Source organism: Camponotus floridanus, unplaced genomic scaffold, assembly GCF_003227725.1.
Source record: "Camponotus floridanus strain SB8 unplaced genomic scaffold, Cflo_v7.5 scaffold36, whole genome shotgun sequence".
Classification (NCBI taxonomy): Eukaryota; Metazoa; Arthropoda; class Insecta; order Hymenoptera; family Formicidae; genus Camponotus; species Camponotus floridanus.
Window position 1 is genome coordinate 1,583,270 of NW_020229503.1, and position 27,322 is coordinate 1,610,591.

Here is a 27,322-nt window from a genome sequence, read left to right on the forward strand (position 1 = left end):
TATTTATCCAAATACTTCCATATAATTATTCTCAGTCATATATGTTATGTGTCAATTTCACTGGCCGATCGCTGACATTTTTCTAGATATATATATCTACATATTGAGAGAGAGAGTGTATATATGTATGTATGTATACACATACATATATACACAATCTTATCCTAACCAAGGAATATTTCCGCAATAGACGACGCAATCACACACCAGTACGATTTCCGGTTTCGTGCGTATTCTATCCCACGAGATATATTTTTATTTACAGAGATAGAGAGCCATCATGGGCAGTCTTTTACCACGGCCTCCACATGCCTTCTTCATCTTTAACGGGTTGCTGACCGACAGGCGAAGGAGACGATATGCCAACGGCGATCTCGCTGTCCGCGTGACTAGACGACCTGTCTTCATGAACAATGGAACCGCCAGCAGATTCAGTTGGCAAACGGGCCGAAATCTGCTGTTGTCGTAGATGATGATGATCGCCACCAGAATGCGCGGTCGAACTCCTCGAACTGGCAATCTTCATTTTTTTTGACGTGGTGGTAAAGTCAAGTGGCTGTTCTGGCTGCTCCATTCTGGGACTCTTACTGGGCTTAAGGCCACCAGTGGAATCCTGCCAATCCTGGCTGATGTCATCATGTGGTCGTTTCGCCAATTTGTCAGTGGCCTTTAGTAATGACATGTTGGTCGCCGCCCAAATCGCGGTAGGTGGATTTGGCCCGATGCTGATTCCGTTCGCTGCGGCTGCCGCCGCCAGTTGTACGTAGTGGCTCGGCAACAGGAAGACCACTTGGCCATCCGGCAATCGGGAAGGTATAACCTGTACTACGGAGAGCATATTGTTGGGATTCTGCTGTGACGTAGAAGCCTGATCGACCGGTATACCAGTTGGATGATGTGGATGATGCGAGTCCAACGTCGCCGAATTCACTTGGCTGAAGGCGGATGTCGGTCGACTGCTATTATTGTTTTCATCACCGGCGGTAGTGCTGCTATCGGGCCGGGCGGCCTCGACTATATCCGGAATCTCAGATTTGATCAGACCGGCCGGCGTGAGCGCGGCGGCACTGCAGTGCGGTCCGACCGGCACATGATGATCCATTGGACCCGGACTTGTCGCTCCTACCACGCGGTCCGTCACGCTACCCGGACTACTACCCAGACCGCTATCGGGCCGCGAGCCCAGATCCAAATCCAACTCCGATACGCAGCTATCTAAATGGCGCAGTAATCGTTGTTTCACGGCAGGATCCATCGGTGTTGTATTGCCTGTGATGATGTCCGGTGCATCGAGATAGCGGCTTACCTGAAAAAAAATGAACGGCATAAATACTGATTTTCAGCGTTCAAACATATAAAATGTCTTATAATTAATAATGTAATCGAAAAGATAATATTTTTATATGAAAATGTGTGAAAAATTTTTTTTGTTTCGAGATTTTGTTTCAACAAAACTGATTTTAAAAATTGGAAAATTCATAACATGCTTGTTCATGTTATGCCTTTTAAACTTAAATAATCTCCAATAATTTTATATATTATATATTTATATATATATATATATATATATATATATATATATATTATCAAATTCATCTCGATAGTGATATCAAAATATAATTTCTTTAATATAACTTTTTAAATTGTTTTTCTAAATGAAATATTATATTTTTATATTTATACTAGAACAACACAAAGCGCGTGCTTCGCGCATGACGTTTATTTTTTTAATATACATTTTTAACGATAACTTTATTTTATTTTACACAACTTGTCAAAATTGATAACTGATTTGAACTGCAAATAACAAGAGGCAAGTTGCAGTTCACAAATCAATCAACATCGAAAAGAGACAACAATATACTTCGTAGTATATTGCTTTTGAGTATTGATATAACTTGCCTTTTATAGAAGAAAAAAATATTAATAATTGTTATATTGTTAACAATCAAGATAAAAAAATATGCCAAGATCATTAAAAATAATTCAAGATTATATAAAAAAGAACTATTATTTTTTTTAATTCTTCAAATTTTAAGATTAATTTTTTCGGAAACAAATCCTTATACGAAAAATTTTTGTTTTACATTTTCAATTGAATAAAATTATTATTATTTCAGTTATTATTATTTCAGTTTCCCCAGAAAATGCATAATATAAATTTTGTAAAAGAAAAGTTACATTTGCGCAGAAAGAAAAAAAGAGAAAAAAAAAACACATACTTTTTAATACATGTAGATAAATCACTCTGAGATCTGTATATAAAACTTAAAATTTTATGTAGAAAGAAATATTAAATTAGCATACAGTAATACCAATGTGAAGTTAGTCTCGTACTTTTGACTTTCGTGTTTTTATTAATTGTGCTACGTTTGTGTTGATTTATGCTGCAAATTGCAGCTTAATCATTTAAATCATTTTTCAAAAAATTAAAAAAAAAACGAAATTTATGGAAGTCGTGCACTTTTCGAATTTTGAATTTTTATTGATTGTGCTATATCGCTCTACGTTTGTGTTAATTTGTGTCGTAAACCGCAGCTCAATAATTTGACTGAACCATATTTGAGAAAATTAAAAAAATTTTTATTAACTCTACACTTTGCTCTAATTGAGTTCAATTTTTTTCAACAAATTGGCATAAGTTTGTACCATTTTGTGACGTTAAGCAAGCTTTGTTATCTTATTCCATTTAGTTAAAAAAAGTTCGTAAAGTTAAAAACAATAACAATAAATCATTTTATATAACATTACAATAAATATAAATCATTTTGTATAACATTAATTGTATTTCTATAGATTGTATTATATTGTTTTCATAATTAGAAAAGATAAACTGATAAAAAAGTATAGCTAATTATAAAGTTTGATTAAATATTTATTAAAAAGGGATATAAATGAAAAAAATTTAATATTTTTTTAATTTTTCTCTTATGTCCAAATGTGCTAAATGAGTACAATAACTATTCCTAATGACAAAATGCCATCAGAATGTTAGTTTTTGATGTGCAACAGAAATTAGGAATAGTTTTTTAGGAATACAAAACTTTACATTCTTGTATCTTTAAAACCATAATAGATAGTCTGATTCTATAAATTATGCTAAGTTGTGCTATCAAAAACGAAGAAATAATAGGCAAAAGATGCATCATCAATCTCAGGGATTGATTGAATATATATTAGAAAGGGGTGGAGATGAAAAATATTTAATATTTTTTATTTTTTTCCTCTTGTGTCAGGTTGTGCTAGACTGCTCGAATACAACAATGAATACAACTTTTCCTAATAAAAATGTCATCAGATCATTAAATTTCGATTTGGAATAGAAAGAAGTATTATTGTTTTCATTTATCTTTGACCATTTATAACATGAGATATCTCATCTTATTTATATTATAAAAATTACCTTTGGTGTAATTTTCTCGAATATGGTAATTTCAAGTTATTGAAATGTGGTTTGCGGCACAAATAAGCATAAATGTAGCGCAATACAGCAAATTTCAATAAAAATTCAAAATTTTAAAAATGCAGAGTTGCCACAAATTTCATTTTTTTAAAAAATAGTTTAAATTATTAAGCTACGATTTGCGGCACAAATCAGCACAAACGTAGCACAATGCAACATAATTAATAAAAACATGAAAATGCAGGGCTAACTTCACACAAGTTACAGTAATGTGCATCAGAGACTAGTACTATTTCGAAGAATTTAACTTCTCGCAATAGTCAAACAAGTTTGTATCTAAAAAAATTATAATTCCATAGAAATATAGGAACTATTTTTCCCAGCAGGTAGCATCAAAAATGTAAATACATATCTGTACAAGTCACAACGCCAGAAAAATATGTATATTGCACTGTAGTGGAAATTCTGCTGCCGCGACCGCGGGTTGTGGTATCGTGCATCAGTTATTATCGACCGCCAAGTCGTAATTGAATATTTCGCTCTTTAATCCGTGATTCGGTCGAATAACGGCGCCGCATGATTATTTGTTATCCGATATATATTCCCTTCTCTTCCTCTCTTTCTCTCTCTCTCTTTCTTCCTCTCTCTCTCTCTCTTTCTCTTTCCTCTTTCTCTCTGGCTACGACGGTGATCCATTTGTTTCGTACCAGTGTGATAACGACCGATGAGATAAAATGTTCTTTAAACTCGTTTCGATTGGTGACGATACAACTGTCAACTTTTACGCGGCCGCATATTATCGCCGCGAATTGCTAATTAATACGCACTTAGAATGTTTTATTGATTAATGTTCATTCCACGCTGAGTTACAATAATACGCTTTATATAGTTTCGATATTCGGAGATAATTAAACAGATAATACACACACACATACACACACATGCACACGCACACGCACACGCACACGCACACCTTGGGTGTTTCTTCTAACTAAAGAGTAATTAGAATATTTTTCTGTTTCCTTTGATGATACGATCAAGATTAAGAGGACAAAAATTGTTCGACTCAAAAGAGTTAGTATTCTGATAAACAAAAAAATTTTTTTACTGTTACTCTTTACGAGATTTTAAAGTCATCGACATTTTTTAAATAAAATGGCATATTTTTATTAACGCACTGATGTAACTTATAAAAAAACAAATTCAACCACATAGATTATGTTGATCTTCAAATCATTTTGGATCACAAAAATCCCATTTACAGAAAGAAATTATTTATTGTTTTTATTGCATATTTTAATACAAAAATATACCTTTTTTTATAGAAGGTACATCTTTGTACTAAAATATACAATAAATATAATAAATAACTTTTTTCTCTAAACGAGATTTTTATAATTCATTTGAAGGTCAACATATTCTATATGATTGACTGATGATGTATGATATATATATATATTGTTGATTATAAAATTTTAGGACTATCTCTGTCAAAAATAAAGGAGTCGTTATATCTTCAATATCATCATTTATTTTTCAATTTATATTTTTTCTAATTCCGCACAGAACTTAGCACACTTTTTCAGCTTGTATAAGGCGTTTTGAAAATCCAGATCTGGGAAAGGCTGTTTAATTGTCTTGTAACGTTATTTCGAATTTGCTTTAAATAATCAAATCGGCTTCCTTCTGATCTTAATTTAAGTTTGGGGGGGAAAAATAATCAGCCGTTGCTAAATTAGGAGAATAGGCAGGGGATGATAAAGTACAATCACGTTTTTAGACGCTAACAAATAATTGCAACATTATGCGTCAAGTATTGTCATGAGCAGAAATCAATCACCATTCCTTTTCATCTCAGGTCGCATGCGACTGATTCTTGTAAGCAATTTTTCCATGACGGTTTTTAAAATTCAATTAATAGTTGCCCCTTGTGGAACAAATTCTTTATTAATCATGCCTTTCACATCAGAGAAAGCAATAAGCAATGTTTTCATTCTAGAATTTTAGAATCGGAGTATCTTCGCTCTTAGTGAATTTTTTCCAATCCATTCTACACTTTTTTGTCATTTTATTTGTTTCTATAGTAATTTTATTCAATTTTACGTAAAACTTCATTATATTCCGTTGCTTGAATAAATGCTTTCATGACAAGACAAAACATGTCACGCAAAATAGTTTGAATATGAATTACACCGAACCAATACTGATGAAACTTAATAGAGGCATAGTTAAAAATTAATATAAGAGATTTCAAGTGATGAAAGATAGGTAGCACTGTTTGGGCACGTTTTGTAAAATTAGTCCTAAAACTTTATAGCTAGACCGTGTGTGTGTGCGTGTGATAATTATGCATAAAAAGAGCTCACCTTCGTACAAATGTGTCATTAATGTATGTTGTCAAGATGTTATCCCTGATTAACATTCTGAAGGTTTTAGCAGGCAGTCGTTTTTTATTCAAAAGTTATTAACAAATAAATGAGAATTGATTGACCTAAACTTATTCATTGTGCTATTCATGACCTTGATAGCATAGTAATTTCGTATACATATATATATATATATATATATATATATATATATATATAGGGTTAAATGGCCAAACTTAAAATATAAATTTGGGACCTCAAAACAAGCAAAAATTTCCTTTGGAAGTTTGCTCGCAAACACTTCGTTCAAGAGATATCGATTTATTAAGTTACAGAACCATAGGAATGAAATCGAATAATATCAAAATAATTTAGGTTTATCTTTTTTATTGCTTTTTTTATTGCTTTACAGTAACCAAAATTGATAATTATTAAATATTTTGTTCAAAATGATAGATATATCATATCAGCATATTCACTATTAGAATATGTACGAGGCATATTGTATTACTTTACTCCATGAAAGTATTCAATGAACTAACAATTATTTGGTACACTGCGCGAAATCGATTCTGTTTATAAAAAACAGAAGCCTATGAATGACCTTCAATCTTCAAAACAAAGACAAAACAGAAATATTTCGGTATTATTCATTCCTATGGTTCTGTAATTTAACAAGTCGATATCTCTTGAACGAAGCGTTTGCGAGCAAACTTCCAGAGGAAATTTTTGCTTGTTTTGAGGTCCCAAATTTATATTTTAAGTTTGGCCATTTAACCCGCGAACACCCTATATATAAAGGTCGGACTCAAATAGTTTTGGAGATGTACGCTGATATATGCTGAAAAAGGATAAAATTGTGTAAAATTAAGAATATCTTAATTTTTATTGATAATTTATATCAATGTGTTTTTTTCACATTTTTATATTCAACACAGTTGGAGAAATTCGAAAAATTGTATATATAATTTGGAGTTCCCCAAAAACTTTTAAAAATATTATATTGGAATTTATATAAATTATTATATATTTAATGATGTAGAAACAAAACGAGAAAAAACTGAGAGAAATTTAAAAAAATTGTTAGAACGCGCGACCATTATAACAGGATGACGGCCGGAAGAGGGTTGAATTGCGAGTGGAAACGGCGGCAGCGATTCGGGCGGAAGCGGCGCGATTGATCTTTAATCGCGTAGCGTATCGCGTGCTATAATTCACACGGCGGCGTATCGAGCACGCGCATCGCCAACCAGTAAAATTATTGTCGCTGCTACTAGCGGACAATAATTTCGCAGATAGCCTGACGAGGAAGAGAGAGAAAGAGCTTTTATATGTGTGTGTGTGTGTGTGGGTCGTTGCTTCACAATAAAACAACCAAATCTGCCGTAACATGAAACTTGAAAGGTTATAGAAGCGGCAACTTAGGCACTATTGAAAGATCGCATATTGGATGGATCCACATATATGAGCGTGAATTGCGTGTGTATGAATAGAAGAAACGAAATTTTTATTTTATATAATCACATATTTAAATATATTTCCGAGAAATAAAAAAACGTAAGATTATAAATTATTCTAAATATTAAAAAAGAGAAAATATATATAAGAAAATATATATGAAAAAATATATATATTATATATAAAGAAATATATATATATATGTCTATATATATGTGTACACACACACACACACACACACACACACACACACACACACACATATAAGATTTTATTAAATATAATATATTAAGAGAATGTTGGAGTCCTGTTTTACCGATAAAATGTCATATTTCTTTTTTTAACGAAATTTTTATTAGTTGCACAAAATAGAATATCCTCTTAACATATATATTTAATAAAATATATATTAAATATATAATATATTTTATTATATATAAATATATATTAAAATTTCTTTAAAGATCTACTTCGACGTAACAGTAATTTGCAGCTTATTATCAGACTTTTCTTTACAACTTATTAATTTTTATGTCCGTGAAATTTTCGAAATGATCATTGGCGCATCTCTTTCATTTTTCGATTTTGAATGAAAAAACAGTGAATGAACATACGGAATATAGTTCTCGAACATAGTTCTTGAATACGGAGTATAGTATATGTCACGCTCACGGATGCGCGCCAGTCTCGGAAAGAATAAGAATACATACTTTCAGAGGTGAACGAGATTGCGGGAGGAAAGCGAGAACGAAACTGCAAGCATGCTACAGCCTGCAAGAGGTGTGTTGCCGCGGTCGCCAGTTTTATAAGGCTGTAAAGTTTGTCCCGCGGGGACCTTCCTTCCTTCCTTCCTTCCTTCCTTCCTTTCTTTTTTCCTGTCTGCCTTGCCTGCCCACGCTGCGTCTCGTATATCACACGTACCGTGATTTAGCCCGCCCGGTAGCACTCGTCTCATCATTCGAAATTTCTGGCACGCTTTCTACTATCGTTTTTCCCGACCCCTCAAACATAGAGCACTGCGGAATTTGATCCCCTTATACAATATGCGAGACAAATTTTACACACACATACATATACAATTTCAAGTTTATGCACATATATATATATATATATATATATATATATATATATGTTTTGAAATTTTACGTAAATTTACAATCTTATATCCAAAAAATAACTAACAATGCATTTTGAAAATAAATGTTACTTATTTTCTCTTTCTTATTTTACGAAGCAATTTATGTATAAAAATAAATATTAATTGTCAGGTATTGTGTTTTATAATATACATTTATCAATATACATTTTTTAAATTTGAATGTATTTCTCATATAAAAATATTTAATTTGAAAAATACATATATAAATATATTCAAAAAGTCTTTTTCATTAGGATTAAAAAACACTAAAATAAATTATATTGTAATTTTATTTTCTAAAAAAAAATCAAGAAATACATATATTTTTTCACATTAATTTATTTTTTCAGTTAATTTGCAAAAATTTTTATATGTTCATTAATAATAGGTAAAAAAATGTTTCAATAAAATTAAGGAAACAGTAAAAAAGCATAATTTTGGACACATTAATCCTGTGAATTTTGTATATTTAACGATATAATTTCTTTCAATATATTGACCAAAAAAATTCAAAATTTTATGTTCTATTTTTTAACTTGATGATTTGAAAAAATTTTTTTCACAATTTTTATAGTTCTTTAAGAACTATTACTAGAAGGCTGTATAATAATAAATTTTGCGATATATTATTTTTCTTTGAAAAAACACATAGTAGCTTTTCCTATTTCTTTATCAAAAACAGATTCTTTTTTCCTGTAAATATTATTTCAGATTGGAAAATTATCTCTAATTACTCGAAATAAAAAAGATATTTTGTTGCCAATGCTTCAACTTGTTGTTCATTTTATTGCAAGCATAGAAAATATTTGTTTTCTTTTAAGTTTTCTGAAAAAAATGTTATCATATTCCCCAATATCCAAATTGCCAATAGTTTCTGAATGACTGAACTTCTTCCAAGATTGACGTGAAATTCTGAGCATATCTTTGACATGCGGTTAAAGATATATCTCTTCGCGCCGTCATAAAGTATATATCGAATTACAAACCATGAGAATTTAATGATTATATCCATATGTGTGTGTGTATGTGTGTGAAAGACCTTGGCCTCGACGAATATCATCACTATGCTGCGCAGGTACGCATAGGAAGAGGAAGGAAGGACACGCGCAATACAATTGATTTTAAAATTTTTTAATTAACTCTCATATTTGTGTCCACATATAACGTTTATATAATAAAAAATAATATTATATAAATGCATAAAAATAAATTGTATGCAATTAATAGCTTTATCAAATTTTAATATAAGACGAAATACTAAATATTTGCTGAATATATAATTTATAATAAATGTGTATCACAGTTCGAATTCTCTAATAATAAACATGTATCGCAATTCCTATCCTGTAACAATAATAAAAATTCTAATATACATAATAATTTATATAATAATAGAAATAAAATATTTATATAATAATAGAAATATAAAATAATTTTTTTCCTATTTTATTATTTTTTTTTATTTTTCTATGATATAGCATACATTTATTTTGGCGCGAAATCACGAGCCACTAACTTTACGATCACATTTTTCGAGCGGCGATATTGTAGAACATCGAGAAGTCGAGCGACTTTATCAGTGAATGCTCCGATAAGGCAACAGAGGTATAGCATGCGCGATCGCATGCTTTATGCTGTGACAAGTGCGCTTTATCGAAACGAGCGAGTCGACAATCGTCGAATCGAGTTCTGTGGCATACCGCGTCGATGAAGATATATGACAGGAAATACCAGCCGCCATAGCGGCATATCGCATATCATTGATGAGAATGTGTGAATACTCAGAAAAAAAATTCATCGTAAGTAGCGAAATTTTTTGGAAAGAAGAATACTTATGGATTGAATTATCGCGATGATGTAATTACATAATTAAAGGTACATAACGAAAGATACATTTGAATGTAAAACACAAAGTATTAGCTAAATGAATATATAAGAAGATAGGAATTTTATGAATGAATAAATTAATATTATATTTTTCTGCGTAAAGCGATAACTCTTTTAAAAATATCTTTAAAATATATAATTAAAGTATACATTTTATTTTATTTTTTAAAGAAATAAATTATAAATTGTATTTTCTATATATTACATCCTATATGTCTTTATGATTTTGCTATTAACTGTGGCGTTTTTCTTATTTTTTTTATTAACTCATAAAAATTTATAGCATTATATTCAATAATAACATTTTCAATGTGCTATCAAAAAAATAACTATCATAAATATATCAACAGATTACAATTTATCAAGAAGACAGTTTATCAAATATGTATATTAAAAAAAAATTGAAGAAAATGTTCTAATTAATAGAAAGACTTTAATCGCTTAAAGAACTATACGACATAAATATAGATATAATAATATGTAAACTAAGCCGTTTACTTTTATTAAAATAAAGGTAGCAATGCACGTGTAGAAAAGAACTCACTTTATTCATAGTGTATTGTCTCGTTATGCATAAGCAAGAGAGAGTGCAAGGAGCACGGAATTATAGACATCTATAAGATACTAAACTGCCAATCTTTATTTTACATGGCCCAATAAATAATATGTAATTTGTACAAATTGCACACATACACACACTATACGCATGCACATAAGTGTGAATAAATATTAAACAGATTATTCTATATGTAAAATTGTATTAAAATATGTTATATTATTTTGTTTTTAAATCAAGAATTAGAAGATATATACTACACAATTTTATATAATACTCATATTAGTATACAATATTCAGCTAATAATAATTCTTATTTTTGTTGTGAAGAAATAAAACATCATACGTGATTATATAAGATCATTTTTATATAGTATCGAAATTGGCTCGGTGAAAATAGTTTCGTTCTTTATTTTAAAAAAAGTAACATATATCTATTTTTTATTTTATATATTATTATATGATAAAAAATATAAGTGAAAAGTAAATTAGAAAGTAACTTAGAAAAAATAGTAAATCTTTGAATAAATGTGCTCTACAATGTTATACAATTATATAAATATGTGAAACACATACATATATGTATGTATAAATGATATATGTATAAATGAGATATTCTAGAAGTCCAATCTGTATGGAAAGTTAAATTTGCAATAAGTATTAATGAAATATTTACTTGTGTACATATGTGTGTGTGTGTGTGTGTGTGTGTGTGTGTGTGTGTGTGTGTGTGTGTGTGTGTATGTATATGTATATAGAGGGTATAATTGAAAAAGCGCCCACGGAACAAATAGCGTTATTCCTGATTAAAAATCGAGTCGAAAAGTCTTAAACCATTTTTTTTTATAATATTTAATAAAATGATAATTATTGACGCAACTTTACTCAATAATTACTGCTTTATTAAGCATTATAGAAAAAAATGGTTTAGGACTTTTCGACTTAGTTTTTAATCAGGAATAACGCTATTTACTCTGTAGGTGCTTTTTCAGTTACACCCTGTATATATATATATATATATATATATGTGTGTGTGTGTGTGTGTGTGTGTGTGTGTGTGTGTGTGTGTGTGTGTGTGTATTCTTATATTTTTACACATTTCAAGATTTTTACATGTGCAGACACATTAATTTTATTCAATTCATTAATTTTATTTCAGATATTCAATTGAAAATATGAGAAAGAAAAAAAATATATTTACAAAGAAAGATGTGTTTACTACATTTCTTTTGCTATAAATATCGCTACAACTTTTTTCACTTTGTTATTATTAATGTTTTTTTAAATGAATATTTTTATATAAAACCATTCCAATTCATATATTGTACGTATACATTTAATCACTTTTCTGTGTGTAAATATACAAATATATACTTATTTAGTGTTACCCATAAGATTCAAGGAACACTATAAAATTTAACTATTCTTTTATTCCATTCGATTATAATGCCTGCCACCTAAGCGTATACAAGTGCATAAGTTTCGAGTACACAAAATCTAGTAACTATATAAAGAGCCTAGCAGTCTAGTTATAATATAGATGTCTGTGCATGGAACAGAATGTAACTACGTTTGTACATATTTAATCGGATTTAATAACATCTATACTTTTCAAACTGGTCAATCACAGCCATTCCTCTGAAGACTGGGTTGATTGTGATTGGCAAATCTTAGAACTACAGATTTTATTAAATCCGATTAAGAGTGTAAATGTAATCTATGTCCTTTTTTATGTATATTTCAACTTCTACTTTTTAATACTCTATAGATATATTATGTCTATAGATATATTATGTCTCTATAGATATATTAGGTCTATAGATATATGTATTATGTCTGTGAATTTATAATATAATTAAAAAAGTATATACGTGATTTAAAAAATATTATTGCTTTATATAAAAAAATTACAATTTATTATATTTATAAATCTTTAATATCTCTCCCTCCCTCCCCCCCTCTCTCTCTAGTATAGCGAATGCTCGCAATGCCAATGTGTACTCCATATTCAATACATATATTTATATATACAGTGTTTGCTGTAGATAATTTCAAAATTATCTAGATAAAGATAAAGATAAAAATCCGTAAATTTATCTTAGATAAGATGATTTTGCTTTTACTTAATCTAGATAAAAGATGAGATGATTATTGCGATAATTTAGATAATTATCTAGATATTTTTGTTTATTTTATAAGACTATAAATATTTGTAAAAAATATGACGCAGATTATAATGGGATATTAAAATCATAAACACATTCTTTTTCTTTTCCTAAAGAATATTTAAATAATAACCAAAAGGTATATAAATAATATGATATTTATTAATTAATTTATATTTATAATATATTTATAATATATTAATAATATAATAATCAATGTGTAACAATACATATATCATTTTTATAAAATATACATTAATACATTGCACAAATTTAAGTAAAACAAGTACAAGTAAGTAAATTTAAATAAATGAACAGAATAAAAAAGACTTGACGGCGTTCTTTTCTCATTTTGAGTTATTAAGTTTTAAGCTCCTCAAAAATTTTAGATATTTTAGATAGATTTTTAGAAGCTTGCCTGGAAAACTCTTTTGCATAATGAAAACGTCATCTTAGACCATTTTTAGATAAGATGACATATATTTTTTATCTGATAAAGATAAAGATAAAGATACTTTGTATTTCTTCATCTAGTTAAAGATAAAGATGATCCATTTCTTTATTTAGATAATTATCTAGATAATTTGATCTAGATACCAGCAAACACTGTATATATATATATATATATATATATATATATATATATATATATATCGTTTAGTATATATATGCAGACAGATCAATTGCGCTTTTGCCAATGTTTCGACCACTCTGCGTTAAATTTTTAACGCGCAAAAACAAAAACTAAAAGCCTTTTCTCCAGCAACCAGATCTGACTTCGAGCTTATTCGGCAAATTCAGCGTGACGACATTTACAGGGTGTCCACTTTCAACGAGTTTTCGCTTTGCGACCGGACATCTCTTAATGAACAAACAGTAGATGTACGAACTTCACAGAGTCACGCGAGACTTTCCGACGACAATCCGATACGTTAGATATCTCTCGTCATCCAAGAAAAAGGAACAGAGAGGTGAAGAAAGACGGAGACGGGGTGATTTCGATGGATCCTTCTTCCATCGGATAGAATCCATCTCTTTTTCCATACCTCTTTTCGCGTGTAACACGAACCAGTTTTGCCAAGATCTCCGATTACACACTTTCCGGACGCACTGGAATTTGACTTTTTTCCACCACCTTCTCTTCTCTCCTACCGTTCTTTTTTCGTGTCGTCTTATTGATGTATCGAGTATATGATGGTGAAAATATAAAAAACAACGTTCGCTATTCCTTCTTTTTATTTTTATTTTTATTTGTTTCATGCCTTTTATTGTATAATAAATAAATAAATGTGTCATAACATCGACACTCGACTCGTATTGCTATTGAAACTAATTTGTTAATAAAATATAAAAAGTTGTATATTTTTCTACATCGAAATTATCTTAGTTTTCATCTTGTTCTCGAAAAGATCGTGATTTTCGAGAATTTTTTAAAAATAGCTCTCTACACATTGCGAAAAATATAAGTTTCTAAAGTAGTTTTTCTATATTGTTAGATTAAAATTTTCACGATTGTTTGTACAATCTCCGTAAAAAATACAAAATTTATATTTATTAAATAAGTAGTGTTAAAAGATTATAAAAAATAATAATTATAAAAAAAATATATTGTATTTCTATATAAAGATGTGTTCTCACCTCTCTTGAGCAGTCCTGATACCCTGCTTTGTACCTGGACAGGCCGGGCTGAGCGAGCGATCTCTGTCGCTGCAAATGCCTGACTGTAAGCTCCAAAATATCGGCTTTTTCGAGCTTGCTATGTTTTGTATTTTCCAGGCGGGCGCTATCGAGAATGAGCGCCTTCAACGCCGCTAAGGATTGGTTGATTCTTGCTCGCCGTCGTTTTTCCATTAGTGGTTTGTTAGCCTGAAAGACGCGCAAATCTTTTATATATATAAAACTGTTAATAACTCGCATTTTAAAATTAATATATAGCAATGTTCACATTCCGAAGTAAGCAATTGTATTGTTATTTCCGATAATTAAAAAGAGAAATAGATTCCCTTCCTCTCTATTAAAATCAAATTCATGTATAACTTAGGTCATGTAGGGTATTATTAAAGATATTACTGACTCAAATTGAAGATAGGCCGGATTAGGTTTAGATTTGGACGAGGTCCGAGTTGAACGAGACTGGCTTCTCGTCTTTTTCTTTATAACAGATATTTCCGTTTTTCCAAGAACTTTTGGTATTATTTTTTACTTTTGCTTCCTTTTGTTCATTTGATAGAGGTTTTTGACGCTGTAACCAATGGTATTTCACATTTCGTTTGTCAAATGTAAAATATCAAAATTTTCCTAGTTATGGAAAGTATGCGATTTCTCTTGTAATACAGTCTCTTGCGAATATCTCTACGTTTTAGCAAATGCTTTACTTTTTGGTAGCTTTTGATTCGCTAATCATGAAATGCCAATGTCGTTTCGCGACTACTCGGGGGTGGATGCAAGAAAGGGAGAAATCGTGGAAGCTCTGACAGAGAGATATGAGATAGTCGCAGACGAGCGAAGATAGGATATAAAGTGGACTAGACTTTAAATGGATGGCATAGCCGGTACGCGAAAACGCACACAACGGGTGTTTCAAAAATGCACATAAAAGGCAGATTTATTTTTCATATATCTTTGCGATATATGTGTTATGCGGTAATTTCGCTAAAGAAATATATTAATACTATTAAAGAAGACTATTAAAGAATTTCTGAAAAGTTGAAATTTTTTGAAAGACTTTATGATTAAGCAGCGCTGTAAATTCCTTTATATTATATACATGTATTAATTGAATATTCATAAAGTGAACATTTTCTATATTACTTATAATATTTATCATGTGTTTACGTGTTCATGAAAAAAATAAATAAAAAGATAAAAAACTATGTGTGACAAATGAAATGAGTGAATAAATGCTCGTTTCGAAAATAAAAGTGAAATAATTAATGAGCAAAGAAGAAAAAAAAAGAATTAATGTTAATAATATATGTGAAAAAAAAATGAAAACATTTCTTTCAATTTGAAAAAAAAAGAAATAAAGAATTACTGCAAGGAAGATAAACATAAAAAAACATGTCAATAAATTAGCATGCAGGATCGAACCTGCACAAAAGCATTTTTATCGAAAGAAAGGACTTTTAAATATACACGATAGAACTAGAATGAAAATTTTTTGAAGGAAACTGATATAAAAGGTGAGATGGATTTGTAGAGTCGCATTCGAATGAGGAGATGATAGATATTATGAAAGATGAAATTAGTGTCTTATGAATATACAGGGTGTTTCATTTTAATTTTCCCAGGCAAATATTTCGGAAAATAATGAAAAATCGAAAATATGTTTCAGACAAAAGTTGTTGGGTTCTAGGGGGTTGTATAGTTTCTAGGGGGATATAAGATGGTGCTTTTAGTTTGACCTTGAAGAGTCACATGAAGGTTACGTGAAGATTGAATTTCTTAAATAGAATACCCTATATATTTTTGCATATTCTTGTAGCTTATCTCGAGAGCTTTCCAAAACACTATAAATAAACATTTTTTCATCAAGTGCTTTTCGAATTATGAGGCTTGAAATTATTTTTTAATTTTACATAAATCGTAAAATAGCTTGTAAAATATTCATTTTCGATTATTTTACCTTAATACTTTTATGTACAAAATAATGAGAGGAATCAATTGGTGTAAAGAAAACATACAGTTGTTTTTAAGAAAAAATATGGAATTGTTAATTGTAAATTACATATTTTTTCTTCGAAATAATTAAAAGAATGCGAAAGCGAAAGAGAGGATGAAAGGAGAGTGAAAGAGGAAGAGTAGCGCGGAAAGATAAGAAGATATAGAGCGACGAATAAAGTCAACTTTAAAGCGAGAGGAGGAGAGAAGACCACAACGGTCGAAAAAGATAACAGGTAACGGAGATGTGTAGAGTGAGCCGGTGACCGCAGACGCATGAGTGCGATGAAGATAAGCTGAAGAGGAGAAGGATGGTTAGAGAGAAAATGAGATGAAGCCGGCGCGATGCATTCACACAGGAGCGCCGCGACATGTAAACAAACGAGCGCGCCGCAATACTCGTATGTACGTGTGTGCGTACATATTTATATACGCTCGTGTCATCGCCGACTACCGTGGCATTCTTGTGTCCTTCTATTATTACAAGAGGTACGAAAGAGGAAGAAGAACGAATAGAAGAGAGGAGGGAAAAAATTAAATGCGTGCCTATCGGCGATGGACTCTCGCGTGCGGGCTTCGCACCACGTGTTCTGTAGGAAGAATTTCATAACAGAGATGTTTAAATTTCGCTCTATTGAGACTCGAAAGATGAAATTAAGTCGGGATAAATTAAATCGGGAACCTTATTTTCTTTTTATTTTGACTTTATTTGTCGATTAAAAGTTGACAACATTTGATGAAGCGTCTTCATCATCGAGATTTTAATTTATTAATGTATTTATTCTAAAATGAAATTTTACTGAGAAAATTAATGATAGAAATGTTAAACATTTGTTAATAAAGAATTGATTAGTGAAATATATTAATAATTGGAACGAATATAATTAATAATTAGAACGAATTAAAAGAAAACGCTAGAAAGGATTAGAAAAAGATAAGAACACTTTCGTTTTCGCTATATTTTAATAAAAGAAATCTTTACTTTAATAAGATTGAGTTTTATTTTTTGTAGTATCTTATTATATATTTTCAGTGTTTGCTGGTATCTAGATAAAATTATCTAGATAATCATCTAGATAACGAAATGGGTCATCTTTATCTTTAACTAGATGAAGAAATACAAAGTATCTTTATCTTTATCTTAGATGAAAAATATATGTCATCTTATCTAAAAATTGTCTAAGATGACGTTTTCATTATGCAAAAAAGTTTTCCAGGCAAGCTTCTAAAAATCTATCTAAAATATCTAAAATATATTTTTTATATTATTATTATTAATATATTATAAATATATTATTATTATATTATTAATATATTAAAAAAATATATTATAAATATAAATTAATAAATAAATATTTATCATATCATTTATATACCTTTTTGCTATTATTTAAATATTCTTTAGGAAAAGAGAAAGAATATGATTTTAATATCCCATTTATAATCTGCGTCACATTTTTTACAAATATTTATAGTCTTCTAAAATAAACAAAAATATCTAGATAATTATCTAGATTATCGCAATAATTATTTCATCTTTCATTTAGATTAAGTAAAAGCAAAATCATCTTTATCTCATCTAAGATAAATTTACGGATTTTTATCTTTATCTTTATCTAGATAATTTTGAAATTATCTACAGCAAACACTGTATATTTTAAAATTAATTTTAAAATTAACAAATATCTATTCATGCACGATCTGCAGTCAACTGTTTTTTCAGTTTACCCGCGAGAAACCAAATTGCTACATTTTTCTGATAGATATCGAAAGATAATATTCGTCACACCCGAAATAACAAATTTTAAATCGTCGTGAATATTCTTTTACTCGGTATGATGTGGAAAATAGTCGCGTACGCAGGAAGATAGCTATGCATTGCTATGACTTTGACGGTGTCATCGATTAGCGTGTTACGCGCGATAAATCTCATCGCTTACCGTTTTTTTAGCGCGTCACGTACGACACAGCATTATGAGTCATCCTTTATCCTACAAACTTCACTAACAGCCGGAATTTTTAAGATTGTTGTTTTTTAACAGCGATCTGACTGTACTCGATCACGTCATCTTTCTGTGTATTGGAGCTACAAGAAGCTCTGCAGAAACTTTAATTTCTTTAATATACAAATTTATTAAATTATTTTTATGTTGTCTAGAAGAAACTTTTTAAACAATCTTTTTTCAACCTATCACATTTAAGAATTTGTATCAATAGTGAAAACTTTGAAGCTGACATTTATTCATAATTAAAAAATTAATTATTTTGCAATTTTATTGTATTCTTCTTTCCTATTAAAGATAAGATTTTAGATTGATTTATAAAGGGGTAACAAAATTATTATTTAATTTAATATCAAATTTATTATTTTTTGATAGACAAAAAATTCAATATTTTGATCTTTACTCTCTTTGATTCCGGAGAGATGATATTATATACGTGCTATTCGCTTATTTCATTATCATTTGGCTTGTGAATTATCAGGAAGAAAGAATGTCTTCGTTTCGTTTATGATAAATCGAATAAAATGCGTGAGCAACAAGCGACAGGTAAATAAACTGGATATAAACGAAAAAATAAATCCGTTAAGAACCGTCAATTACATCGTCATCGGTCCAACGGTGACAGCGATGACCAATGTCCATCGTGTTTTCCCCTCCTATGTCCGTCGTGTTTTCTCCATCTACCATTTTGAAATCCCACGAGACTTTTACGCAATCTAATGTATCCAAGAATTCCCTCATTTATCGCGCCGATCTCTCAACGATAATTCGACGATGTAAATGCGATAAGGATTTCTTATTTGGCACTTTAAAGAGATAGAGAAGAGATGCTGATGATTAGGCATGCGAAAATCATATGCACATTTTGCTCTAAACCTTAATTAATATTTTTAAAAATATAATTTAATTATATGATTTTAAACTGATGAAATTGTTTACATTTTTTTAGTTGTTATTATTTATCTTTTTTAATTATATTTTATTTTCTATAATATTTCTAAATATAACTTTAAATATAATTATATTTAAATATAACTTCAATTTCATTTAAATTTGTTCATTCAAACTTTATTGACTACATGTTCCTTTTTTTCTTTACTTTTCAATACTTCTTTCTTTTTTTAACTAAAATTTTCGCGCTTTAAGGTAGGGCAATATTCGGCGCGTGTCTTCCGGGCTGTGAATCCATTTCGCTAATAAAGACGAATACACAAAGTTAGTGCCCTTCGTCCGCTAAGGAAACTTTCCTAACGCATCGCTCGAGCGCGTGTATTCTCACGCGATGCGGATCACCGTAAAAGGCCAGCACTTGACGCACGCATGCACCACCGATTAACCACGCCTTCCGTTACGTTCGCGATATATTTTGTGGAATGAACGATTCCTCCTTTGTGCCTGTATGTTTCTTTTTCTGTGTTTCTATTTTTACATTTAAATGAATAAATTTCAATATACAGGGTGCTTCATTTTAATTTCTCCAGGCAAATATTTCGGAAAATAATAAAAATTCGAGAAAATTTTTCAGACAAAAGTTATGTTTTTGAGGGGGACATAAGGTGGTGCCATTAGTTTGACCTTAAAGAGTCACCTGAAGGTTACGTGAAGATTACCTCCAACTTTTTAAATGGGACACCCTATATACTTTTACATATCCTTGTAGCTTGCCTCAAGAGCTTTGCAAAACACTAAAATAAAGTATTTTTTCATTGAGTACTTTTCGAGTTATTAGGCTTGAAATAATTTCTTAATTTTACATAAACCATAAAATATTTAGTAAAATATTCATTTTTCGATTATCTCACCTCAACATTTTTATGTATAGAGTAATGTGAGGAATCAATTGATATAAAGAAAAAACATAATTGTTTATAAGAAAAAATATGTAATTGTTAATTGCATATTACATATTTTTTTTTAGAAACAATGATATGTTTTCTTTACATCAATTAATTCCTCTCATTATTTTGTACATAAAAGTATTGAAGAAAGATAATCGAAAAATGATATTTTACTAGATATTTTACTAGATATTTACTAGATATTTTACGGTTTATGTAAAACTAAGAAATTATTTCAAGCTTTATAACTCGAAAAGTACTTAATGAAAAAATATTTGATTATAGTGTTTTGGAAAGCTCTTGAGGCAAGCTACAAGAATATATAAAAGTATATAGAGTATCCCATTTTAGGTAAAGATTTACAGTTGGATATAACCTTCATGACCTTCTGGTGACTCTTCAAAGTCAAAGTAATGGCACCATCTTATGTCCCCCTAGAAACTATATAACTTTTGTCTGAAACATTTTTTCCAATTTTCATTATTTTCCGAAATATTTGCCTGGGGAAATTAAAATGAAACACCCTATATATGTGTGTGTGTAAAAATTATATTTTATCTATATTCTTATTATAATATTTTATATTTTTATTTATTAATCAAATTGCGCTTAATGATATTATTTTTTTTTATTTATTCTTAATATATAAAAGTTTGAAAAAAGTATACAACAACTAAAAAAGCATGGAAAGAAGAAGCCGCATTTGCGATTGCGCGTTTCTGTCGAATTAATTGGATGAACTTGAATTACACTTTGAATTATATATACAATGATAGCAACGCACAAGAATGAGCGTTTGGACAATCTGTACGATAATCGCCCGTAAATGTGTTTAATTATCGCAAATTAACATTATACAAAGCTCTGACATACGTCGTTCGTGCCCTTGCAAATTGTCATGTGTTGGCGCATGACGAAGAAAAATAAGGAAATGCTTTCGTCATGTGTTTCATTATTAGCAATTTGTTCATCAATGACAAATTCGAGAAAATGATTGATTGTCATCATTTTTTAAAATTCTTTTGAAATCTGGAAAAAAGCTAATTATCCGCGTATTATAATCATCAAATTATGTTACTGAATAAATGCGAAACAGGATATCTACTTACAAATTTTGTAAAAAAAATTTTCTGAAAATTTCCCTAATCTTCCAAATTTTTTTGTTTAAAATTCTAGATAAAGAGAATTTTCTAGATGCAATTTTCTAAATAAATTTTTTTATTGTGCGTTTTCTAATGCTCTTTCTTCATACGAAAGAAAAATAAGAAGCTGCTTAAATTTCGAGTGCTAGAAAGAAAGATTTGAAAATATATCGAAAAAAAAAAAACTAAATAATTTTTGTAAGATGAACATTTTTCACCTACATAATTATGCCCACATTATACCCGCATTTTTATTTTTCCATCCCTAAAAATGTATTGTATGTACTAATAAAAAATGTACTGTATATTCTATTAAAATATTAAATTTATATAAATAATGACATATATTTATTATATATATATATATATATATATATATATATATATATATCTGTTTATATATTTAATAATTCACAATTTGGCTAATCGATGGATTATTGATTGCTTAAAATATAAGGGTAAAATTATCAAAGAGATAATTGTTTTTCTAAAATTCTCTAATTTCAATAAAATTCCACGAGAATTTTCTGATATTTTTAAATATAAAAAATTCTCTAAGAATTTCAGATTCTCTATTTATTTCCACACCATTCCACATCCTGGATAACAATATGATCAAAATTAGTTTAACAATGTCATTTAGAAATTTATCACTTTCTTGTATACTAAATATCACATACAAAAATTTTTGTATACAAAAATCGTTCAATTGCATATGATCATATTTCACCTCTCATACACGCTTAATACATAACTATTTCTTATTCTGCTTTTTACCGCGATTTTAACGTGCAAATCCACGTAATGAGCCATATTCTTTTTATGTGTCGAGTGGTTATATTTTTTTACGATCCGAAAACGAGCGAAGGTCGCAACTTTGAATTCTGGAATCTCGCGGAATCCGTCGCGAGACTGACCCACTTTGCGACGATTAGAGAGAGAAGAGAGAAGGTATCGCGAACGCAACACCTGCTCGTGCTCTTTTTTTTATTCAAGTTTTTTAGTCGCCAACTTTTCCTAGAGTCACGTTGAAAACTGCTACTCATTACGATTGTATGGGAAAGCAAAATCGCAATATTATCTGCTTATTTTTTACATTCACAGTTATATACAAAGTGTATGTGTGCAAATTTATAACTAATATCGTATATAAATAATTCGATCTTAAAAAATAAATACAAAAATATTTTACTGTGTACGTTTTGAAATGATTTTTCTATTTTCATATCTATATTAGATAAACACACATAGGAAGTTAATATATTATAATATATTAATATATATTAATATATTAATATATGTATATATATATATATATATATATATTAATATATTAATATATTAATATATTAATATATGTATATATATATATATATATATATTTATAACATTATCTAAAATATAAAAAATAGTACATTTTGGAAAATAATATATTATATATAATATATATATATTATATATTATATATTATATACATATATTATAAATTATATATAATATATTATATATAATTATATATAAAAAGAAAATAATATTATTATACAAAATAATTTATGTATACAAAATATAAAATTAATGATTTAAACCAATTTTGAATTGATGTATTAAAATTATTACATGCTTTATACAAATAACTTAGTCATAAAAGTGCATTATTTCACATTAAATTTATATATTTATGTACTATTTAATAAATTTATTTACCCATATATATATATATATATATATATATATATATATATTTGGGACACCCTGTATATATATATATATATATATATATATATATAGGGTGTCCCAGATCACCCATACACCCCTTTTAAAATGAAAATAAATGACTTTTATCAAAAATCGCGAACAATTTTTAAATAAATCGGGTACACTCTATCAAATGATGACATTTTCAACTTTTGATTCCGACCGGAAATACGCCATTCGGATCGGAAGTTGAATTTTTTTAGGGGAACATGATACTTTTTATTACAAATTCGAATTGTACATGAAAAATAAGAAACTTTTGTACATACACACACACATGTGTAAGTACAATCAAAAATTGAATCAAAAGTTGGAAATATCACCATTTGATAGATACATACTATAACTCTTTTACATATACAAACACACACACACACATGTGTGTGTATTTAAAAATAGATACATGTATATTTATAATATGGTATATAAATGTAAATATGTAAATATGTCTAACTCGTCTAATATATTTTTAAGGAGATAAATAAAATATTTTACATATCTTGATAAAAAAATAATAATATATTAAATAAAGATAAAGAAAAGATACGAATTAATTTTCTATTAAGTAAAAGTCTGTTTCCAAATATCTTTGAATAAGAATTATACTAAACTTTTTTTCGAAATTAACATTATCATCTGTATTTAAATGCGAGTTTATATATATATATATATATATTTTTTTTTTGGAGTTTCACAATTCTAATTAATCAGCTATTTTCACGTAGGCATTGAATAATAAAAAGTTGAAAACAGTGTACGTGTCTGATATCAGGTTCGTGTCCAGCGGTTTTACGATCGAAAATTAAACGCGTAAGAGAGAGATAGAGAGAATTGGAAAGTAGGGTGAATCGCGATCTGGAATTACGCGGTCATGCGCCGTGAGGGATGAGATCTCATTCCTATATGACTGATTAGGTATTCTTAAAATCTGTCATTGAATTATTATTTTCATATTCGCGCTCTTTATTCCTATTATTTTAAATATTTTTCTACATTTTTGAAAAAGTTAATAATAAATCTTTGACATATTTTAAAATCCTCTACATAAGTTTCGCAGACACATATACACAATATATGATAAAATTCTTAATTTAAAAAGATTTCTTTTTTAATTGCACGCAACATGCAATAATTTTTCGAATCAAAAAATTCGCATTTATTTCTAAAAAAATATTCTATATTTCACTTACTCTTCGTCCGTCCGAGTGTTTCGGGCTCGGGCTGAGGCTGGGACTGGGGCTCGGTGCCGGGCTCGGACCCTGATGCACGGCCTGTTGATGTTGATGATGCTGCCTGTGGTTGCTGCCGGCTGATTTCTTCTCCTGATGCCTCAGCGAGTGTAAACGCGCGGTCATTTTAACAGGCCGCGACGGCCCTTGGCTCTGATCGCAGCAGCACCCTACGTGATTGGCCGGATTGGGCGACTGAGGCTTTAAGCATCTCGCGGCGGCCTGCGACAGCGAGACCAGACTACCCACCAGATTATTGCTTTCCTCGCGACTGCTGTTGGCACTAACGATAATATATTACAAACTAATCACCGTTGTACCATATTCTCGAATGTCTCGAGAGATCAAGTAGCGCGTCAGCCAAGAATCTTGGAATACGAATTCAAACACGTTACAATGCGCGTCAAAGTTCTCTTAGCGAGCAAATCACAAAATGCACTCACTCAGAGTTCTCTTAGCGATCCAATCACAAAATGCACTCACTCGCAACGCGACCAATGGAGACCAACGATCTGTGTCACTCGTTTGTCGTACGCACGCACAATTGTTTGACGCGCCAAATACGTCCAGAGAGAGAAGGAAAGTTCCACAAAAGTTCACACTCACGGGTAATTGTACACACTGATGCGCATACCGCGCCACGTGGTTAACCACGCGTCGCCGAATCACTTGTCACTCGCGAGCGTATCAGCCGTTGGTTGGCTCGCGTGCTTGCCGTTGATTTTTATCCAATTCCTTATTTGCTCCGTAAAATTTTCACGGATGTGCACTCCGAATTAATCGATAAACAATTAAACAAAACGCACTCAATCACAAATATTCGAGTAATAAAATAACGTTTCGTTTATACCGATAATTTGGAATCATACGCGTCGAATGACGCTTCTCTATTGATATCAGAATCAAGTATAGCGCTCCACTAATCTTACTCCGGAAAAGAATTCTACGGTTTAAAATACAAAGAATTTCTCGCTTACGAGTTCGCGAATTACCAAGCTCACAAATATTCGAAAATATGCAAAGTAATTCACTTTCGTGTCGACTTATGCACGGAAGGTTGCTCACTGTCAACGATAACGAGACACACGCAACGCATGCAATCTGACTGTGAAATTGTCCACGTGTGCTCGCGCAACGAGCGATAGTGGAGGACTGTGAGGCAGTGAACATTAACTGCTAGCGGCTGTACGCGGCGAGCTTGGCGCGCCGGGGTCGCGCGCGTCGGCAGTGAGGACGGCGGCGGGGGAAGGGGGAAGAGATGGCTCGCGTCGTGGTTGGTCGTGCGTGGGGGGATACCGGAGCACAACGGATGACTCGCTTGCTCGGCGTGGCGCGGCGCGACGCGGCGTGGCGGGATATAACGCGGCGTGGCGCGGCACGGCGCGATGCACACGGCGTGGCGGCGGATCGGTCGGAAGGCTCGCTTGCCTGCTCACGCGCGCCCCTACTTGCGGCTACGTGCGGACATCTCCTATTCCCGTCCTCCTCTCGTTCACCGCTCGCTTTGTCGCGATCCGCGTCCTTCTCGCGCGCATCATGCCTTCGTCTCTTTATCGCTCTCTTTCTCTTTTTCTCTCAGTCGTTTTATTGCCTAGCCACCGTGAAGCAGCGTCGAGGCAGGAACCGATTTGGATATCGGTGGATCTTTTTCTCATCCCCCCTCTCCTTCCATCCTTAGCTTTCTTTCTCTCTGTCGCGTTTCTTTTTTTTTTTTAATCAATGTCTACTACTATTTCTACAGTTTTTCGAGATAAATGAGAATTAAAACTCTACCACGCACGCGGCAAGTGCTGACTAAATACGTTTATACGCATAGAGAGATGAGCACCGCGCGAAAAGATACGCCACTTTTTTTTCTATTGCTTAAGCAACCCTATGGAAAATATACAGTTTATAGTTATATATATATATATATATATATATATATATATATAATACAGAAAAATTCCAATTCTGTTTAATTATTAAAAATATTGTAAAGATTGTTCTACATATAATAAAAAAAAGGAATATAACAATATTATAGTATTTAGAGAAGAGATCCTGAGAAAAAGAAAATAACTTCGATCGCATACATTTTCTCTATATATAATTCAATATTTTCAATATAAAGTCTATATTCAAAATCTCAAATCAGAGAAAAATAATGTGACAATAGTTTGATGTGTACATATATATATATATATATATATATATATATATATATACATATAATATTTAACTTTTGCACATATTCTCTATCATCGATGTGATAAAAAATATGAAATAAAAATATAAAATAATTCTTTTCTTGTGAAATTCGACTGCGAAGATTTTTTTCCACTATTTTGCCACTAAGATATCCGTGAAATGTGTTATTAATATTTAGATATTGCTGATATCGATCTACACATCGCTTGGAAATAGTAAACGTTTTCCGGTTAGAACACGCTAAATTATACTATGTAACATCGTGTAAAATTCTTGTTGGAACGATCAGTAGGTTTAATCTCTGAAAATTCCAATAGAGGCGATTTTCGATCCTAATATATTATAGGTTCTAACGAAATAATTGTATTATTTATTACAATGTAGGCACGTAAAATCTGAAAAATAATAAGAAACTACATATAATATATAATAAATGTTTATGAAAATAAATAAAAAAATTTATATATATATATATATATATATATATATATATGTGTCTACAGGGTGAGCCATTTTAATCCGTTCACTCAAA

At 30.4% G+C, this 27,322-nt stretch overlaps 1 protein-coding gene across 2 annotated transcripts; it reads right to left on the reverse strand.

The window, feature by feature from the left end:
* Window positions 1–26,287, reverse strand: LOC105254437 (protein deadpan). Of its 2 annotated transcripts, XM_025410950.1 has the most exons (3): window positions 24,562–26,285; window positions 14,612–14,839; window positions 1–1,306 (listed from the first exon to the last, which is right to left on the reverse strand). In XM_025410950.1, exons 1-3 carry the CDS (start codon window positions 24,724–24,726, stop codon window positions 293–295), a joined length of 1,407 nt encoding a protein of 468 aa, XP_025266735.1. In that variant the 5' UTR covers window positions 24,727–26,285; the 3' UTR covers window positions 1–292. The 2 variants fall into 2 exon arrangements, with proteins under 2 accessions (XP_025266735.1, XP_025266736.1); XM_025410951.1 differs by lacking the exon at window positions 14,612–14,839 and having other exon boundaries at window positions 24,562–26,287.
* Window positions 26,288–27,322: the final 1,035 nt, after the last annotated feature.